This window comes from Melanostigma gelatinosum, assembly GCF_949748355.1.
Source record: "Melanostigma gelatinosum genome assembly, chromosome: 14".
NCBI lineage: Eukaryota > Metazoa > Chordata > Actinopteri > Perciformes > Zoarcidae > Melanostigma > Melanostigma gelatinosum.
In genome coordinates this window covers 16,630,853-16,648,010 of record NC_136647.1, presented here as the reverse complement: position 1 = coordinate 16,648,010, position 17,158 = coordinate 16,630,853, and the positions used below count along the sequence as shown (strand labels likewise).

The 17,158-nt window shown below is 41.4% G+C and overlaps 1 protein-coding gene and 1 long non-coding RNA gene across 5 annotated transcripts in view; both read right to left on the bottom strand.

The window, feature by feature from the left end:
• The window catches only part of gabra3 (gamma-aminobutyric acid type A receptor subunit alpha3), an 84,485-nt gene that overhangs the window by 13,395 nt on the left and 53,932 nt on the right, over window positions 1-17,158 (bottom strand). For both annotated transcript variants that reach the window (XM_079283572.1, XM_079283573.1), the window contains exon 5: window positions 2,057-2,277. In XM_079283572.1, the coding sequence (XP_079139698.1) occupies window positions 2,057-2,277 (221 nt within the window). The remainder of the gene's footprint in view (window positions 1-2,056; window positions 2,278-17,158) is intronic.
• On the bottom strand, window positions 6,861-10,550 carry LOC306788175. 3 transcript variants are annotated; one of them, XR_013772579.1, is made up of 5 exons: window positions 10,299-10,550; window positions 8,887-9,103; window positions 8,589-8,743; window positions 8,362-8,455; window positions 6,861-8,177 (listed from the first exon to the last, which is right to left on the bottom strand). It is a non-coding gene; the product is annotated as an uncharacterized lncRNA (long non-coding RNA). The 3 variants fall into 3 exon arrangements; XR_013772580.1 differs by having other exon boundaries at window positions 8,887-9,238; window positions 10,299-10,330; XR_013772581.1 differs by lacking the exon at window positions 10,299-10,550 and having other exon boundaries at window positions 8,887-9,510.

Genomic DNA, 17,158 nt, shown 5'->3' with positions numbered 1-17,158 from the left:
TGGCAGACAATACCAGCTCCTTCAATGCAAGAATAATGACGCAACCCTGCAGAGCGGAGGCCCTCGCAGAATTTGTCCGTTCAGATGCTGCAGACGTGCTGATGAAATGGATTTAAGCGGTTGTCTTGGGCGGAGTGTAAATCAACACAAGGAGCCATGCTGATGCGCTTCTGACTAAACTTCCTATAAAAATAGATGGATTTATATTCTAAAACCTAATGCCCGTGACGGGTGCTCAGGCAAATTTGAGTTATCAGTCTCTCCTTCGGAGTGTTACCCAGTTGTACATTTTTGACTAAAACCCCTTCAAATAATCAGCCAATGCTCCATTATGATGGCAAGGTGATCATAATGAATTACAAAATTCTTTCAAGTACGGTACTTATTAGAAAAAAAACATTTCATAGTAGCCTCAGGATTTCTTATATTTTTCAAGGTGTCAGTTGAAATGGAAAAGGTACATTTTCTTTTGTAATTTTTTAAGCTTTTATTACCCCAAATAAACCACAGGGTCTGAATGAATCCCACTGCGAATGGAACACAAAAGAGAGCCACTCCAGAACTGACGTTTTGAATGGGGGCTTGGAATTGAATAGAAATGTAGGTGCGATGGCTACTAAGCTGGGTCCAAAATATGTTGCTTTAGTCGCTCAGTGGTTTATCACACTTCATCTCACCAAACATCTACTTGGTTCTGTAAACACAACAGTCCTTGTAATGCTTAATTCTTGGCCTTGGCAGAACTGCCAACACATCATACATCTATTCTTTTGGGACTACACAATGATTTTTTTTTCATTATTTAATTTTCACCCTTAAATAGATCCTGACCTTGTAGCTGAGCATCAAAAAAGTATTTAATTCAAGTGAAAATGAGTGTTTCAAGTTTCTGATGCGAAGGCTGATTGACAGAGTTGATGATTAGATGCGTTGATAAGCAATGAATTATTCATCCAGTCGTGAGTGTTACTGTCAGTATTTTGGTTGCCGGCACTACTTACAGTGTGTTTTAGGCACGGCGTATGCACAATGGCACTCTTTGATCAAGTGATTATTCACTGAGTTGTCTGTATCGAAAAACATGTGGCCAAGACTGTCTGCAAGTCAGTTATCTGATACCGAGTCAGACGGAATGATCAGACATGATCCAGCTAGCTGCAGCAAGAAGCTCCCTGGATTTCACATGTGGTTTTAAGTGAAATGTCTTAACATCTATTAGATGAATTGCCATTAAAGTTTGCTACAGGCATTCATGTCCCACTCTGGATAATCTCTATAAACCGATACCTGCATGTCAATGCAGAATCTGTAGGCGAAGGGACAAGATTCTGCAAGTGTTCTAGTTTGTGATTGTAGTTTTGGAGTCTGAGTAGTATTGACCAACCACGCTTCAGGTAAACAGTTCTTGGAACTCATCTTAGCTTTTTTTTTATTAACCTTGCCAACTGGCTACTTGTGAAATAATCCTGTCTCTCAGCTCAAACTCCATTCGGCTTAAGTTGCTAATTGGACTGTGAACGGTGACCTTTTGTCGTGAAGGAAGTCTTGGTCCAGATATCCGGATACCCCGCAGGCTACACCGGAACCCCAGAAACACGGTCTGCTGTCCCCAGAGGATACATTAGCTCTGAGGCGGACCAGTATTCTCCTCTAAGTGACAAGCTGCTCCTCCAGTTTTTATTTCTTTTAACTGTTTATCTGATGACATTAATTGCTTAATTAAAGCAGTTAAATGGTTCATTATTAAAATCCCCACCAGCAGCAGGTAAACATGTTGATGCGTCCAATACTTTAGTTCATGACCACTAAACTGCAAAACTAATTTCATTCCCACTAGAGGTTGAAATTACAAATGACTTTGCTGATTTGAATCATTTAGTTTATTTGTTTTTTTCCATCCATCCATCCATTATCTGTTAGGGATGCACCAACCCGACTTTTCCGGCCCCGATTGCAACACCTGGGCTGTGGGTATCAGCCGATACAGAGTACATTACTGCTGGCATGGCTGTAGACTCTTCGTCTCCTTCAAGTTCATTTGTCAAAAGTGTCTCACCTCATCGTGTAGAGAAGCGTGCCGTTGTCGACCAGCCGTAGCAGTTTGTTTGGAGTCGTCATGTTGTGGGCCACCGATTTCTTTCCGTTGTGGAAAAATGTATCGGGAGTCCAGATCTTACTGGCCAAGAGGTTGTTGAGGGGTAAAACCTGCATGGGCCCGTCAAACTTCAGCCTCTCGTCCCTCCAACTCTGACGGAAGAAGACGTCGATGGTGTACTCCTGAGGGGAGGAGAGTGCAAAAGATCAGTTTGATTGAACAAGCACATGTATCCTCGATCCAACAGGATACATGTGCACACACAGAAATACATGTTTCGCCAGTTATTGTAGAATATATGGTGCGTCATGTAGTCCTGCATCATCTTATGATGACTCCGTCAACAATGCAGTGTTTACCTTTTCAGGACTGACACACAAATTAGCCTCATCTAGAAACCCTTGTTATACATCTGTTTCATGTCTTATTAATATGCAACAAAGTCTTTCTGTGTTGTCACCAACACACGAGCGATAAGTGACTGCAGGAAGTAGCCCCTCGAAAGGACTTTATTTCACATCGTTCATTCAACGGGACTCGGTGTCCTAGCAACAGACTTCCCTCATCAGCTGCGTATACAGCGGCTGTGCAGACTGAACGCAGCTGTCTTAACAGAGTGAGATGGAAATAAGCTGTATCTCACGCAACAGCTCACATTGCTGGTGATCAATAAAGTCACGCCATATGTCTTTCTCTCTCATTTGCTCAGGGCTTTTGCTCGCACGGTGAAAAGGGGGCTTATAGTGCACCGCTCACCAGTGAGCCGTCGCCGGCTTCTCCGCCCTGAAAGGAAAACTGATAAAGTCATTGCTCAGCGGCTTTAACAACAGGAAGCCATCATCCTCAGTGTGTAACAGTTTCCACTCAAGCCATCAACAGGGCCCCGCTAGACAGTGCTGGGTGGACGTCTCCTAATTGATGTGATTGGCCTCCTGGCGGCCGGCATACAGCACCATAAAACAATTACGCTGCGTGTGTCCACACGACAGTGCTCTTAATAAAGCCCCCAGAAAGCTTCCCAGACAGATAAAAGCAAGAGTAAGACAAACACATGTTTCTCTCAACCACTATACCCCCCCCTCTCAGATTGAGTTATGTCCCCCGCATTTGATTATTTGCTGTTCAGCAATGTCTAAGGCGTCTAGAATCTCTACATAGTGCCAGTCATCAAAAACAAAGCTGGTGAAGTATGTAGCCTAGAGAATTACAGGCCCATTGCTTTGGCCAGCGTCCTGTCAAAAGTCCTGGAAAGAATTCTGCTGGACAGAATACAGGACTTCATCACCTCCACAGATAACCAGTTGGGCTTCAAAGCCAAACATGGCATTGTAAACAAATACAGAGGTCAAAACTCATCAGTTCTTATGTGTTTTATTGATGCCTCCAAAGCTTTTGCTCGTGTTAATCATAGTAAATTATTTTTTAAACTGAGCCAAAGAGGTGTCCCCACATACATTGTGAGAATTCTGGCTTACTGGTATGCGCACCAGAGTATGCAAGTAAAATGGGGTAAAAGTGTGTCAGTCCCATTTTGGGTTAGCAATGGTGTCAGACAAGTTCTGTTTAATCTGTATATTGATGATCTGTCCAAGCAACTGAAAGCCTGTAATACTGGTGCATGATGGGTAATACTCTGGTTAATCACATCATGTATGCAGATGATCTGGTGATCTTTAGTCCTTCTAGCGCTGGTCTTCAGCAGCTCCTCACTATATGTACTGTGTACGGTGTGGAACATGACATCAAATACAACGCCAGTAAGAGTGCTATCCTGATCTGTCCAACTAAAGAGGACAAATGTCTAAACTTCCCTGACTTCAAATTGTCTGACAATAATCTTGGTGTCTGTAGTGAAGTAAAATATCTTGGTCATTTTTTAACAGAACACATGTCTGATGATAACGACATTTCCAGGCAATGTCGTATGATGTCTGCACAAGCAAACAGTCTCTCACGTTAGTCTGGTCTGTGTACAGATGGAGTGAAGATGTCTCTGTTCAGAGCATATTGTACTCCACTCTACACTGCACACTTGTGGTCAAACTACAAAAAAAAGAGCTTACAGAGACTTCAAGTAGCGTACAATGACGCCATGAGAATACTTTTAAAGAGGCCGAGATGGAGTAGTGCCAATGAAATGTTTGTGGCTGCACGAGTCAACACTTTCCAAACTGTTTTAAGAAATCTCATGTACAAATTCATCTGTCGACTGAATGACTCTGTAAATGGGATCATACTTGTTTTAACCAACATAAGGTTCAGCACCACACGCTACCAGTCCCAGCTGTGGCGACATTGGAACAGCTGTCTCTTTGTAAGGCATTGCTAGGCCGATGTACTTTTATTGTTTGTGTCTGTCTTTTTATGTATCTGTCTGTATGGACCTCGAGTCTGAAATAAAGTCCATCTATCTATCTATCTATCTATCTATCTATCTATCTATCCATCTATCCATCTATCCATCTATCCATCTATCTATCTATCTATCTATCTATCTATCTATCTATCTATCTATCTATCTATATTTCTATATTTCTATCTATCTATCTATCTATCTATCTATCTATCTATCTATCTATCTATCTATCTATCTATCTATCTATCTATCTATCTATCTATCTATCTATCTATCTATCTATCTATCTACACATCTAATAAAAAAACACTCATGGAAAGAGGTTTATAATATATTCAGGAAAAAGTAAAGACTTTAAATACATTTGACTCAAGTAATCATATACTTGTGCGATCTGATGATGCTTGATTACAAAATAATGTGCATTAACATGTCAACTTATACAAACTAGTGGAATGACATCACACTTTACTAGAATTAACCAGAAAGGACAAAACTCAACTCAATTGAAATTAAACAAATATTACAACACTAAATAGATGACAAGAGCTGTGGACACCGTAACGGGTGCTACTTTGGGCTAGTTATGAATATTATATTCCTGCCAATAAATCCTCCTAAATCCTCCACACTGTTCCTTTAAGTATGGGTGAAATTAATTATTTAAACAACGGTAACAGTCATCTATCTTCTTTCACACTAATTACTCCACATTGAGTTTTGGTCATGAATTAAATGCCCATTTCAGACAACAAAGGACTCTCCGGGTCACAAGAAAGACTGATGGAAACGCATAGAGGCACGAGGGCGCTCACTATATGGTGATTTATTGCTCTTTGTCCTGTGTGTCTTTGACCACAGCTTTCTGTCAACTCCACAAGAAAGTTTGCTCTATCCTGGCCAGAAAGACCCTCGAACCATTTAAATCTCCATTACCACAGTTAAACTCTTGTATGCACTTCACTATTCTGGCCCTTTTCTGTATGAGATCCAACAACAATGCCAAACCTCATCCCAATCAGTGTAAAACATCCCGTGATGAATAAACAGACAGCGAAGCCATCATTTGTTTGTTTCCGTCGGATGGGAACCTTCTGTAAACACAGTGAATTCATTTGAAGATTGAAAGACAGGAATGAGGAAGAGCGCAGTCAATCTCCACACTCGGCCAAATGGCACAATCGGTTCAAATGCCGGCTGGTGTTCCTCCAGGGACTGAGTGATTGATTGATTTCTCCTTGACAGAGGAGACGGAGCAGAGCCTCTATCCAACAGTAGTTTTCAAATGTCTGTTTTTTTTTTTTTTATAGCAACAAAGATTATGAATGGATTTACTGTAGCGAGCAACTGTCGTCGAAATGGCATTCATGGCACCTGTTACAAATAGATGCATGAATATAGAAATCGCCCACATAAAATACAGATTCCCTTTTTTATGCCTGTGTGTATAAATATATCAAATATCTGTATAAATATCCTATATATTTTGGCATCCCGCCTGTACTAGGAAGCAAAGCGACTCAAAGGATATGTGGGAAGAGAAAGAACAACCGCCCCAGGATGGATTAGAAGTGGGACCTAAAGGTGGTACGTTTATGTTATTTATACTAACAATGGATCAAATGCCTTCTAACATTTTGAAAAGGGTCACTTGTCGTGACAAACCCACAGAGAATTAACGCCGACTCTGCAGTTCATCACAGTTCTGCGGAGCATTTCGGCATCTTTCAGCTCATTGTTTTATGGATCTGGACTACAGTTTTGGTTTCTCTCTTATCAGCATCATTTCCAGACACAGCCGGCAGCTGTTTTCAGCTACGAAGCTCTGATTAACCCCGTGTACACGTCCTGCCCAGCAACAAATGGCAGACAGACAGCCGTAGCAACTAGAAGAAGAAGAAACATTCCTTTATTAGTCCCACAGTGGGGAAATTATTCTCTGCATTTGACCCATCCCTGTATATATAGGGAGCAGACAGGCACCTGGGGAGCAGTTAGGGGTACAGTGTCTTGCTCAGGGACACTTCGACACAGGACACGCTGCAGCCGAGGATCGAACCGGTGACTTTTCGGTTGGCGGACAACCCTCTCTACCCAGTAAGCCACGGTCGCCCCCCAACTACACTCAAAAAAATAATTCATTGGATGAACTCAATTAAATTGTGGGCAGGTTTTCCACCGAGGAAATATAGTTAAACCTACCTTAAACTAAAAACATCCATGCAATATAATTAAATTGAGTTAGTCCGACTCAATTTTATCAAATACAACCTAAATAAAAAAATACCATTCATGAAATGAAATTGATTTGTGTTAGTCCAACTCAATATAGTACAATTCATTGGAAATGAATTAATCAGGTAAAAAACTTTTTTTTATTTGACCCCCAATTAAGACACGAGACAAAACCTAGTTCAAGTGTTTTTTATTGAAAATGCTTAAATACATTAAATATGGTACAAATCTGACCATCCATGATTCTAGAGCCTGCATTTCATTTTTTAAATATAATTTGTTTTTTTTACAAAAACACTGATCAGAAAAGGATAGCAAAAAAATTCCAAAAGGATCTATACAGTGCATCTTTCATCGTTTTTAAATATTAAAACAGTAGTCTTGTAACAGCTCCACAACTGGTGACAAATAAATACCAAGCTATCCCAAATCCCTTGGCGCCACAAACAAAGACGCCATGAGGGTGGAGGCTATGCACTGCTCTCCAAACAGGGAATATCATTGCACTGCAGTGTAGTCACTCACCATAAACTATCATTTCCAAAAAGCACAAAACTTCCTGCAATCGATATGTACAACCACTATTGCAAGTGCTAAATTCCCACTACTTTGGTTTGTCAAGAGCAATACAGCTGTTTTCTTTCCTACCAGTACAGATGGTAGTACAAAAGGACTCCTTTACACTGAAGAATAGCCGATGATGTGTTATCATGTGCAGAAACAGGCAACTTGGACCACTTTTGGGCTACAACAGTAAAATCACAAAACATCCACAAACTAAAACTTATAGATTATAAATAACAAGGATACTCAGTCAATGGAAGTTACAGCGTATTGAACTGTGTTAGGGTCCATTTCAACTCGAGTAGAGAGTCATTCAATCAGACAACGAGGAAAATGGACGTGCAAGTTGACGTTCAAGCGTAATCACACTCAAGTTGGGATGTGGAGGTGAATTGGGCAAAACTTTCTGCGGGTAAACACTTAACCAAGCTTGCAGTGACATGTAAAAGTTCCGTAATTTACAGTCTCTGGCTTGCCTCTGTGCAGCTTAGTCAATTTTTTCAAAATGTCAGAACCAGGAAAACATCCATGAGGTCATGGATTGTCGTTGACTGGGCGGAAGATGAAAGTAGAAAACATCCAAAAGATCTGACAAGGTTCTTTGGCTTTGTCACTTGGTGTTCACCTCTTGTGCAAACATCTTGATTTTCAGCTCCTGTATCTTAGAATTCAGCTTGTGCCCATCCAAATTCATTATGACCTTCTGGAGAAGCTCAAAGATGTACTTGAAGTTGTCTGGAAAGCTTAGATTAAGGGCACAAATTAGCCCAAATCATGATGAACGCCATGATGACACTGTCTACGTTGTTCAGGACTTTAATGCAGTTGATCAAGTCCCACGTCCTCTGGCTCCCAATCTCTTTGGATCATGTAAATCCTTATGACAGTGAATGCGATGTCCCTCACTGCATCCTCAGCGGCGGAAGCCTGACAACAACACAAACACAGAAAACTTGTGTTTAAACTTGTGATTAATCCACAAACATGTGTGTATATATATATATATATATATATATATATATATATATATATATATATATATATATATATATATATATATATGTGGGTAACACTTTGACGCTACATGGGAAACATATTGCGATAAACTTACCAGATTGATAAAGAGTCTGGATCTTCATTGAGGTAGATGACAGGCTTCTCAGATGCCCTTCCCTTTTGGTGTTGATGTCATCACACTAAAGGTTCTGGATAAAAGCAGAATAAAAGCAGGCCATTTACTATTCATCAAATGTTTTTAAAAAAGCAGATATGGACAAGAAAATATTACAATAACCACCCCAATACAGTGAAACTAATATTGTATACATATGTACTAACCAAATCATTGATGGTCAGGACATCCTTGACCTTTTCTCCTTCACACCTCCTTTGCTCTTTAAGCCCTGTATCAGGGAGTCTGAGAAGAGGTCCAGCTGTGACATGAACTTTGATTGCAATGGCTTGGTGGTGATCAGCAGGAACTCTGCATTGACCTGAATAACAAACAAAATACAGCTGTTTGTTACTTGCTTATTATAATTACTATCACATTATGTGGGATTATTAGATTCAAATTGCGATTGTGAAGCCATTAATCATCAAAATGGTAAACACATAGAAACACACATTTACTTACTTAACTTTGCTGGAACAGGGAAGGGGCCTCTGCTCCACAATCTCTGGTTGAATGTGCAGTTCAGCATGTGTGATTTAGAAGCTTACTCCATGTATTAAATGTACATGGGCAATGTATGGACATGTATAGCGATAACTGCCCCTACAATGCCCATGCAACAAGAAATACCTGCTAGCTAGTTCCAAACTGCATTCTTTACACTGACACATGCAGAGTCCTAAAGAGAATAAAGATAATTAGTACATATCAAACTGAACAAATAACAATGAGAGATCAGCTTGCATCGAGCATATAACCTATTACGTGCTATCATTAGGAGGTTGCCTCAAGAAGCTTGGTAATGCTGATCAAACTGCAAAAGATGAGATAAATATATTAGTGGAGGGAAAGGCTGGAATAATCCAAAGTTCACATAAAACAAAGTCAAGTCAAAAGTGCTTTAGAGCACTCACATATATAATGTTACCATTTAGAATAGACTAGCAATTCACCTTTTACAGCAACACTAAAGCTACATACAACAGCAATCAAATCATGCAAGCGTGTTAAATAAGATTAAGACAGTCATTTTAATAAAATATCAAACTGTTTGCCTTGAAAACTCATTCGCACTCCTGCCTGCGTTCACACAGTGTAAGGTCATAGAAATACAATGAGTAGAACGGAATCGATGTTTGTCTTGGTCGTTTTACTCGTTCAAAAGAAAATAGTGCTCAACACTGTGCATTGACCGTAGTATAACAGAAAAGTTAGCCCGCTACATCGATCAGTTCTTCACAATGACGACGGTACACCTACAAACTGCCGCTGCTCTGATCCAGTTACATCGGTTTGAATGGGAATGTCCGTTCTACGCTCGTTCTATTTCTATGGCTGCTGCGCTAAAACGCCGCTGACTTCCGTGTGTTCATGCATCAGGTGCCCGCGCGAGTGAGAGGAATTCAGCGGTTTTATGAGCTCATGATTTATTCATATTAAACATTTTTCAGTGACGAAAACGTGGCTAAACCCACTACAACTGAACGCCCACTACTAGAGAGAGTGTCCTTCTGCGGCCTGCTCTGCCTGCCGACATTATGGCGCTGGAGAGGGGGAGACCGTAGTCTGCTCGTTTAACTGCTCTCCTACTGTTTTTTAGTGCACACAGTTCATAAGGAAGCCTTCGGCGCTGCGTCCAAGCCGTATTAATGACAGTACCCTGATCTCTGGTCTGCTCTATAATGCAAACCACGTTGGCTACCTAGCTTGCTAGCTAGCCTGTGTTGCCTTCGATCTTATTAAAAACGGAACAGTCGTGTGGCTAAGTTATCACGTCTGTTCCACACATTGTGGTCATTATTACAGAATGGAAGCCTTCATTGACAGCGAGGTACAGTCTAAACTACTACAACAAAATATATAAAGTTACTTACCAAAGAATGGACGGTCGGTTTGAATCTTGCTGCAGTCGGAAAGGGGGGAAAGACACTGAGAGCACGTGATCTGGTACAGGCGCAAGGGGTAGTCCCCCAACCAAACACATTTATTTTGAGTTGATACACACCATCCAACCTAAATAAATCTAATAAATGAAAGTATTCATGCATTTTATGTTAGACCCATTAAATATAAATGTGTTCATTTTTTAACTTGATATATTTAAATTAATCAAACACGATTTAAATGTGTCACCTTTAAGAAGGGCTTGAATCGTTTTTTTGAGTGTAGCTGGTGAACCACAGAGTTTATCAACTAGAGAGCCAAATATCTTTACTTTTTGTGTTAAAAAGGGAAAGATTTGTCTGCCTCTTGCAGTGTCAATACATTGAAATGAATCAGGAGAAACTATCCCCCTGTTTATTCGCATGATTCATAATGATGTAGAAATCACCGCCATTGTGCTATATGCCATAACTAAATGGGTCTCTGATGTTTTCAATTCAAGGTCAATTGCTGAACACTCGGTAAATACTGCAGAATTGTCAGAATTGAAAAGAACGCGCAAGTGGATACAAATAGGTATTAGGAAACGAGGGAACGAACAAGCTTGTCACGCACACGCAAAACATGTCTCCTTTGCTCACATGAGAGTGATAAGAGGAGCGGTGGAGAGTGAGAGAGAATGAGAGGAAGTGAGGAAAATGATAGCGGTGGCTGATAAGGTGGCAGTTAAGGTAGGATGTACACCAGACTGGGCTAAATGAGTCTCGACGTTAAAAAAGAAAACGACAGTGTCTGGTTCTCTGATGGCAGGAAGGTTGTGTCTAATATCTGATCGAATATTAATGCAGCCTTTTATCTTCAATTAATAGGTTCATTAAATTCTAAACATTTACATATTAGATCCCATTTCAAAAATGTCATTATGTTTAAGTTTTAATTTGGTTTTACTCAATAGATCTGAGCATTTTAGTCTGGTGCTTGTTTCGCTCACTTGATCTCTTGTGGTTTTACAGCGGATGTGCACGCTTTTTATTTTGCCTTTCATTGAATTATCTGGTTAATAGAACAACATATCCACCATTTTAAATGCTACATCTCTTTCCTTTTCCAAATATGTTACAAAAACACAATTCATGTCACATCCTGAAGACGGGGACCAGGACATGTTGCCGAGTCCCGGAAATTGAAATTTCCGATTATTTCTGCACAGCAACCTATCGTCCGATGGTCCTACTCGATGTACATGTTTTGTCTGCATCAGCTGACTTGCTTTGACAAGTTTGACGTGGTGCCCCCTGACGAGACGTGCCACGCTAGAGAGCCGTTTCCCCAATTTACTGTGCATAAATGTTGCATGTGATATATGTTTACAATGGCTTGTTTCCGACAGTCAACAGCAGACCGGAGAGAACACTCTGATTAGCTGGTGTGGTGGTGATGCAGACGGCTTCCTGGAGGCAGTGTATCCATGCGGCGTGGCTCATCTCAACTTCTCAGTCAAAGACTTGATTAATGTCTCGTCTAATTACTGGTCCTTCTGGCTCTCGGCTTGTCAATTAGTCTCTCTCGCTTCGCTTCTTGTGTGCCGTTCACCTTTCCCCTGCTGGGAGTGTAACCTGTGTGAGACTTCTCAATGAGCTGTGAATCCCACACCAACTCTAATTATCTTCAGTGTTCATCAGCTTCTGCATGCTCTGAGGCATAAACATGCTTTAGCACTCTCATTGTGCCAAACTAACATTTCGGGCCTCGAATATAATCAGAAAGTGGTAAACACAAGAAGGATGTGATGCAGTGAAACAAAGCTGTTTCAAAACAGCAGCGTGATGTATTTTTAAAATCTGAGACACATTATTAAATGATGGTTATTTCCAGCTGCTCTCAGGGAAATAAACATCAGTGGCTCCCATTTAACAAGGAAGTAAGACCGAAAAGAAACTTTGGTCAACATGTAGAACAATACGCAAACCCATCACCTCATGATCTTTGTAAATAGAAGTGCAGCGTTTATTTTATTCACTGGCAACGTCCACGAAGTGCTGCGCTCTGGTACCGCAGTGACGTCGTAGCTCGGTGATCGGGTGGATAATGGGCTTACAAAGACTATAGAGCTGTAAATGGCGGATGATACGATCAATATGGTTACTCAGTTCTGCCGCAAAGTCCCACAGCACAGTCAGCACTGTTTGGCCACCACATCTTAATTATTACTCCAATAATGTTAACAGAAGATCACTATAGTTTACAACGCCACTTTTCACAGCAACCATGTCGGGAAATTGGATTTTGGAACAAACTCTAAGACAGCCGACCAAAGTATTCGATATGCCATTGATTGTTTGGGCAATTAATCAGGCGCCAATTTCGTCTTCAAGCTGCATAGTTAACGATCACTGATCGACCAGATTCTAAAAATGATTCTTGGGCAATCAATGCGGGGTGCAAATTGGGCTTGATCCGCACAGTGCCGTCTTTGAGTTGCCTAAATATAACCACAAAAAACACGAGTTTCTTCATTTGCCATTTCTGTGAAAACAAATAAAATACAAATGCAGATTCCTTGAAATATTTCTGCCCTATGTTGACAAAGAGCATTTTCCGGGCAGCGTTACATTTTGATCGAAACTTCATTTTTGTTGCAGTTTTTTAGAATGGGCTGTCATGTGAATGATCAAAACAAAATGATTATAGGATGAATTATAAAAAAATATCAAAACACATCAGACTGATGAAGTCAGATGAAACAATGATTATAATAACTGAGAAGTAATAATTGTATGGTGGATACAAATCATTTGCAGATTATGTCTTGAGGAGGGAAACCTGTTTTTCCACTCGATTTTCTTGATCTACACGTGTCCCATCAGTCAAACAGCACATGTTTCACAACACAAGGCTGTCCCATCCTACACCATTTGCTCCAACGTGGTTGTCGTCACCAATATGATTGCAGTTGGGTAATCTTCTCGACGCTCAGAAACTAGGGCAAATATAATGGGTTGCTCTTAATCCAAAACGAATCACTTCCTGCCATTTGTTTGTAATATGATTGCAGGGTTATGAAGTCTTCAGTTTCTCGTGGCTCCCATTTTCACATTCAATTTAAGGTCGTTAACAGACCATGCCTGCTCTGCTTCCAAGTTGTTCTCGCCCTGAATCATATTGTGACGCTAGGTCACGAGACATGAATTATGAGTGAAAAACAATGAAGCCCTATTTTTTGGCTGAAAGGTGTAAGACATTTGCGTGAAAAGGGGCTTAATTGGGCTAGCAACTCTTTGAACAAGGTCTACATGATTGATGCAGAATACAGGAGTTCACTTCCAAATGTTAGTAACACAAAGCTCCATCTGCTCTGTTCAAAAGACCTTGGACGGCCCAGGCGTTTTGAAGTTTGAGTTTCGAGAGATTGTGATCTCGCCATCACTGACATCTTTGTCAAAGTAGGCTTCAGCTCAGCACCTGTGACAGCCTCAATCGCTTCCCATTTCATCAGAGCAGACCCGTCACATCCCGACATGAAACGGGTAAATGTGCCGTGACACTGCATGAATGAGGTGAGACTCGTGTGGGGGAGGGAGGGACAGAGAAGAAGACAGAAGAAAGATTAGCAAGAGTAAGTAAGAAAGGGGGGGGGGCTTGAGGTAGAGAGACGCATCCACCTACTTACCAGAGATCAGCGTCAAGATTGTAACTCACATTCTGGGTCTTGGTGTGACACACTGCAGAAATCGGACGCGACTCTGAACAACGCTCCCTGTTATCGGCCTAATACTCGAGTTTCACTCCGATTATGCAGTTAGCGGAAGGCAGATGCTGCGTATTGGGGTCAGAGTGAAAAGCTGAACGAGTGGCCCGCAGAGTGAGCAGACATTTCTGGGACACTTGATGTAACGGAGATGGGTAATTGGACGACTGGATGTTTACGACATAAAGTATGAGAGGCCTAGGGTATAGAGCGTGCTCTGTCTAGCAGCATCTTAGTTGTATACGTTTCTCCAGGGGTTCATGCTTCACAGTGTTGTCATGCTAGCGGCGTGACCCCAGAGATGGCATTGACAGTCGGTCAGTCCATCACTGTGGTCCAGACTGAAAGATCAGCAATGGATGGATGGATTGCTATGAATTGTTGTGTGTCTTTGGTGATCCCCTGACTCCTCATTTAACACCACTGTAGCAGGTCAGAATTTTCACAAATCCAGTGAAATATCTGTACATCTTCAAAATGTACTGCACAACATTTTGCACACGTTCATGGTTCCCAGACGATGTATCATACTGATTGTGCTGATCCCTTGACTTTTCCTCGAGTGCCACCAGCTGGTTGATTTGTGGTTTTGAGTTCAGTCTCTCAACAGCTGTTTGATGGATTGCCATTATCCCCCCCCAGGGGATCAGCAAACACCTGTTATGCTAGCATGCTAGCTCTGTCGTTGTGAACACGTGAGCATGCTGACGTTAGGCAGAGCAGTAAGTACTTAGCTTATCAATACTTATCAATAATCCATTCTATGAAGTGAACAATGTACTCAAACACTATTCTCACAGATGTTGTGTTTAAGGTCGCCTGCAGTGAATGTGGTGGGTCAACCAAACTATTTTCAAAGACGAGTGAGTAACAAGAGCATTTACAGAAGGTGCAGTAGTGTTCCCTGATTGAGGTGATTTGGTATTAAATGCACAATCCAGTGCTGTCTCAGTGTCCCATTGCTTCCTCTAGCCTCCCCCTCACACTAAGCAATAGGCTGCTCTCCACCCTCTAATCCTTAAATGTTGATCCATTCAATCGAAAACACTAGCCATGAATACATTCCTTTATGTCTTTTAACAGCTTCAAGGTTCCTAATTAATGCCAAAAATTGACACGGATAACCAGTTTTTCACTTTCATTTCCACATTGAAATAGAAGCTGATGTGTTTAACCTTTGGAGTCTGTATTTAACAGATATTCAAGCAGCAGGGGTGAGTCTAGGTTCACTTGTATTGCATAAAAAGCAATGGTGGCATTTATGGAGTGGTATATTGGTTTCCATTGAGGAGCCACTTTCAATTTAAAGCTTTTTTAACAGTTAACAAGGTTTATGAAATGACTCATTAAAGGAATCTGGTGAGAAACCACTAATGCAGTAACATAATGATACCAAGAAGGAGACAAACAGATACTTTGCATGTCCTTGGCGGCATACAACTGATTTCCCTCAGTTTATTTTAATGACTAGATAGCTGCCCAAAATTCATCTGTTAAACTCTGGCGAATTGTCTCCATTACAGCATGCTTTCCTTTGGGGAACACATCAAGGCTAGTTCATAAAAAGCTTCTCTCCACCTCTGAAATACCTCCAGGATTAGCCATCTCCTCTCCTTTAGGTGACCTAGAAAAACTGGCCAAATGCTTTTGTTTCCCAGAACCGTGTACTGCAATGCTCAACACTCCGGGGCTGTCCTGCTCCACATTCAAAACAACACATCCGACTCATTCTCAAACGCACGAACCAGAAAACACGATCGCACGACCCTGACCTACTGTAGATTTGCCTTCGTTGGCTCAGAATACCAGAACTCTTTGTGTTCAAAGCCCAAATATACTCCTTTAAAAATCACGAAAACAACGCGCCCACTCAGTACATTATACATTTACCTGATCTGTAAACCTGGTGCAGCTCTCCGCTTGTTGATGCAGCAGTTATTCTCCCAACTCAAAAGACAAACCGAGCCACCCACTCACTCCCAGAGGGTGCCCTGCCTCTTGGAAATGGGTGCACATTTCAGCAAATCAGACCACTCATTATTGAAGTCCACAGTCAAGGCCGACTTATTTAGTGCTGCCAACTATCCGCATTTGCTCACTGCACTGTATAATCGCCGGTCTTGTCCTCTGATTCCTTCCCCTGCTTAGAGGGCCTCAGAGCTCCGAGAGCTGATCTGTGACCAGCGCTTTATTCCCGAGGATATCATGCAACCCCGTTCAGGGGCTCTGCAACACAATGTAGCCTCATTCACAGAATGACATGTTAAAGTATCTGTCTAAACCTTTTCGGTGTGCCCACAACAATGTAAACAGAAAATATGAAATTGCGTTATACACTACATACGTCACAGATAAGTAAACACATGTAATCCACATTGCAATGTACATTTACAGACTTGCAGCGCGTTGTACAAGATGATACTAAGTCGTCTGTTCTGTATTGTGATGCTTCCTGAGGGCTGATTAGCCTGACATTTCTTTCGAGGCTGGAGTGTGTAAAATCTTGAAAAGCAATGCTCGAAGTCTTTATGCAGTGTTCGTGTGCAGACGCAGACAGATTACGCAGCGCAGCCTGGGGCCACAGCCTTGCCTGGGTAATGATCAGTGAAATCCTGACATCACCTAAAACTGCCGAATGCAATGCAGAAATTTAAGAAATTTGATACGTCGATGCTTCGTTTCGACATCTGTAGAAGCTAAAGGGCACATTGATTGCATTACAAAAGCACAAGTGTGTACGGACGACAGGTGTTGTTGCCTTTTGACAGCAGACAGAAAACACCTGATGTGACCTCACGAACGAAACATTTCCGCAAGTGGGTTGCCATGTCCTGTGCAGCCATCATGTGTGCCACTGACTGTCCTCTTGATTCATGATGTTGCCAAGTGGAGAATGAGGAGAGGATAAAAAATTGGGTCCAGAATTGAGACCTGAGAGACCCCAAAGATGATATCTGCTGAAAATGATAAAGCACTGTCTATTGTAATAAGGGGGGGGGGGGACACTATTGTCAGCATCAGCACAGTGTTAAAGAAGGGGGAGCATTTGTACAATTAGTAATGTGTAAAGACTAAAGTATAAAGCCTGTATTGTAGTAATAG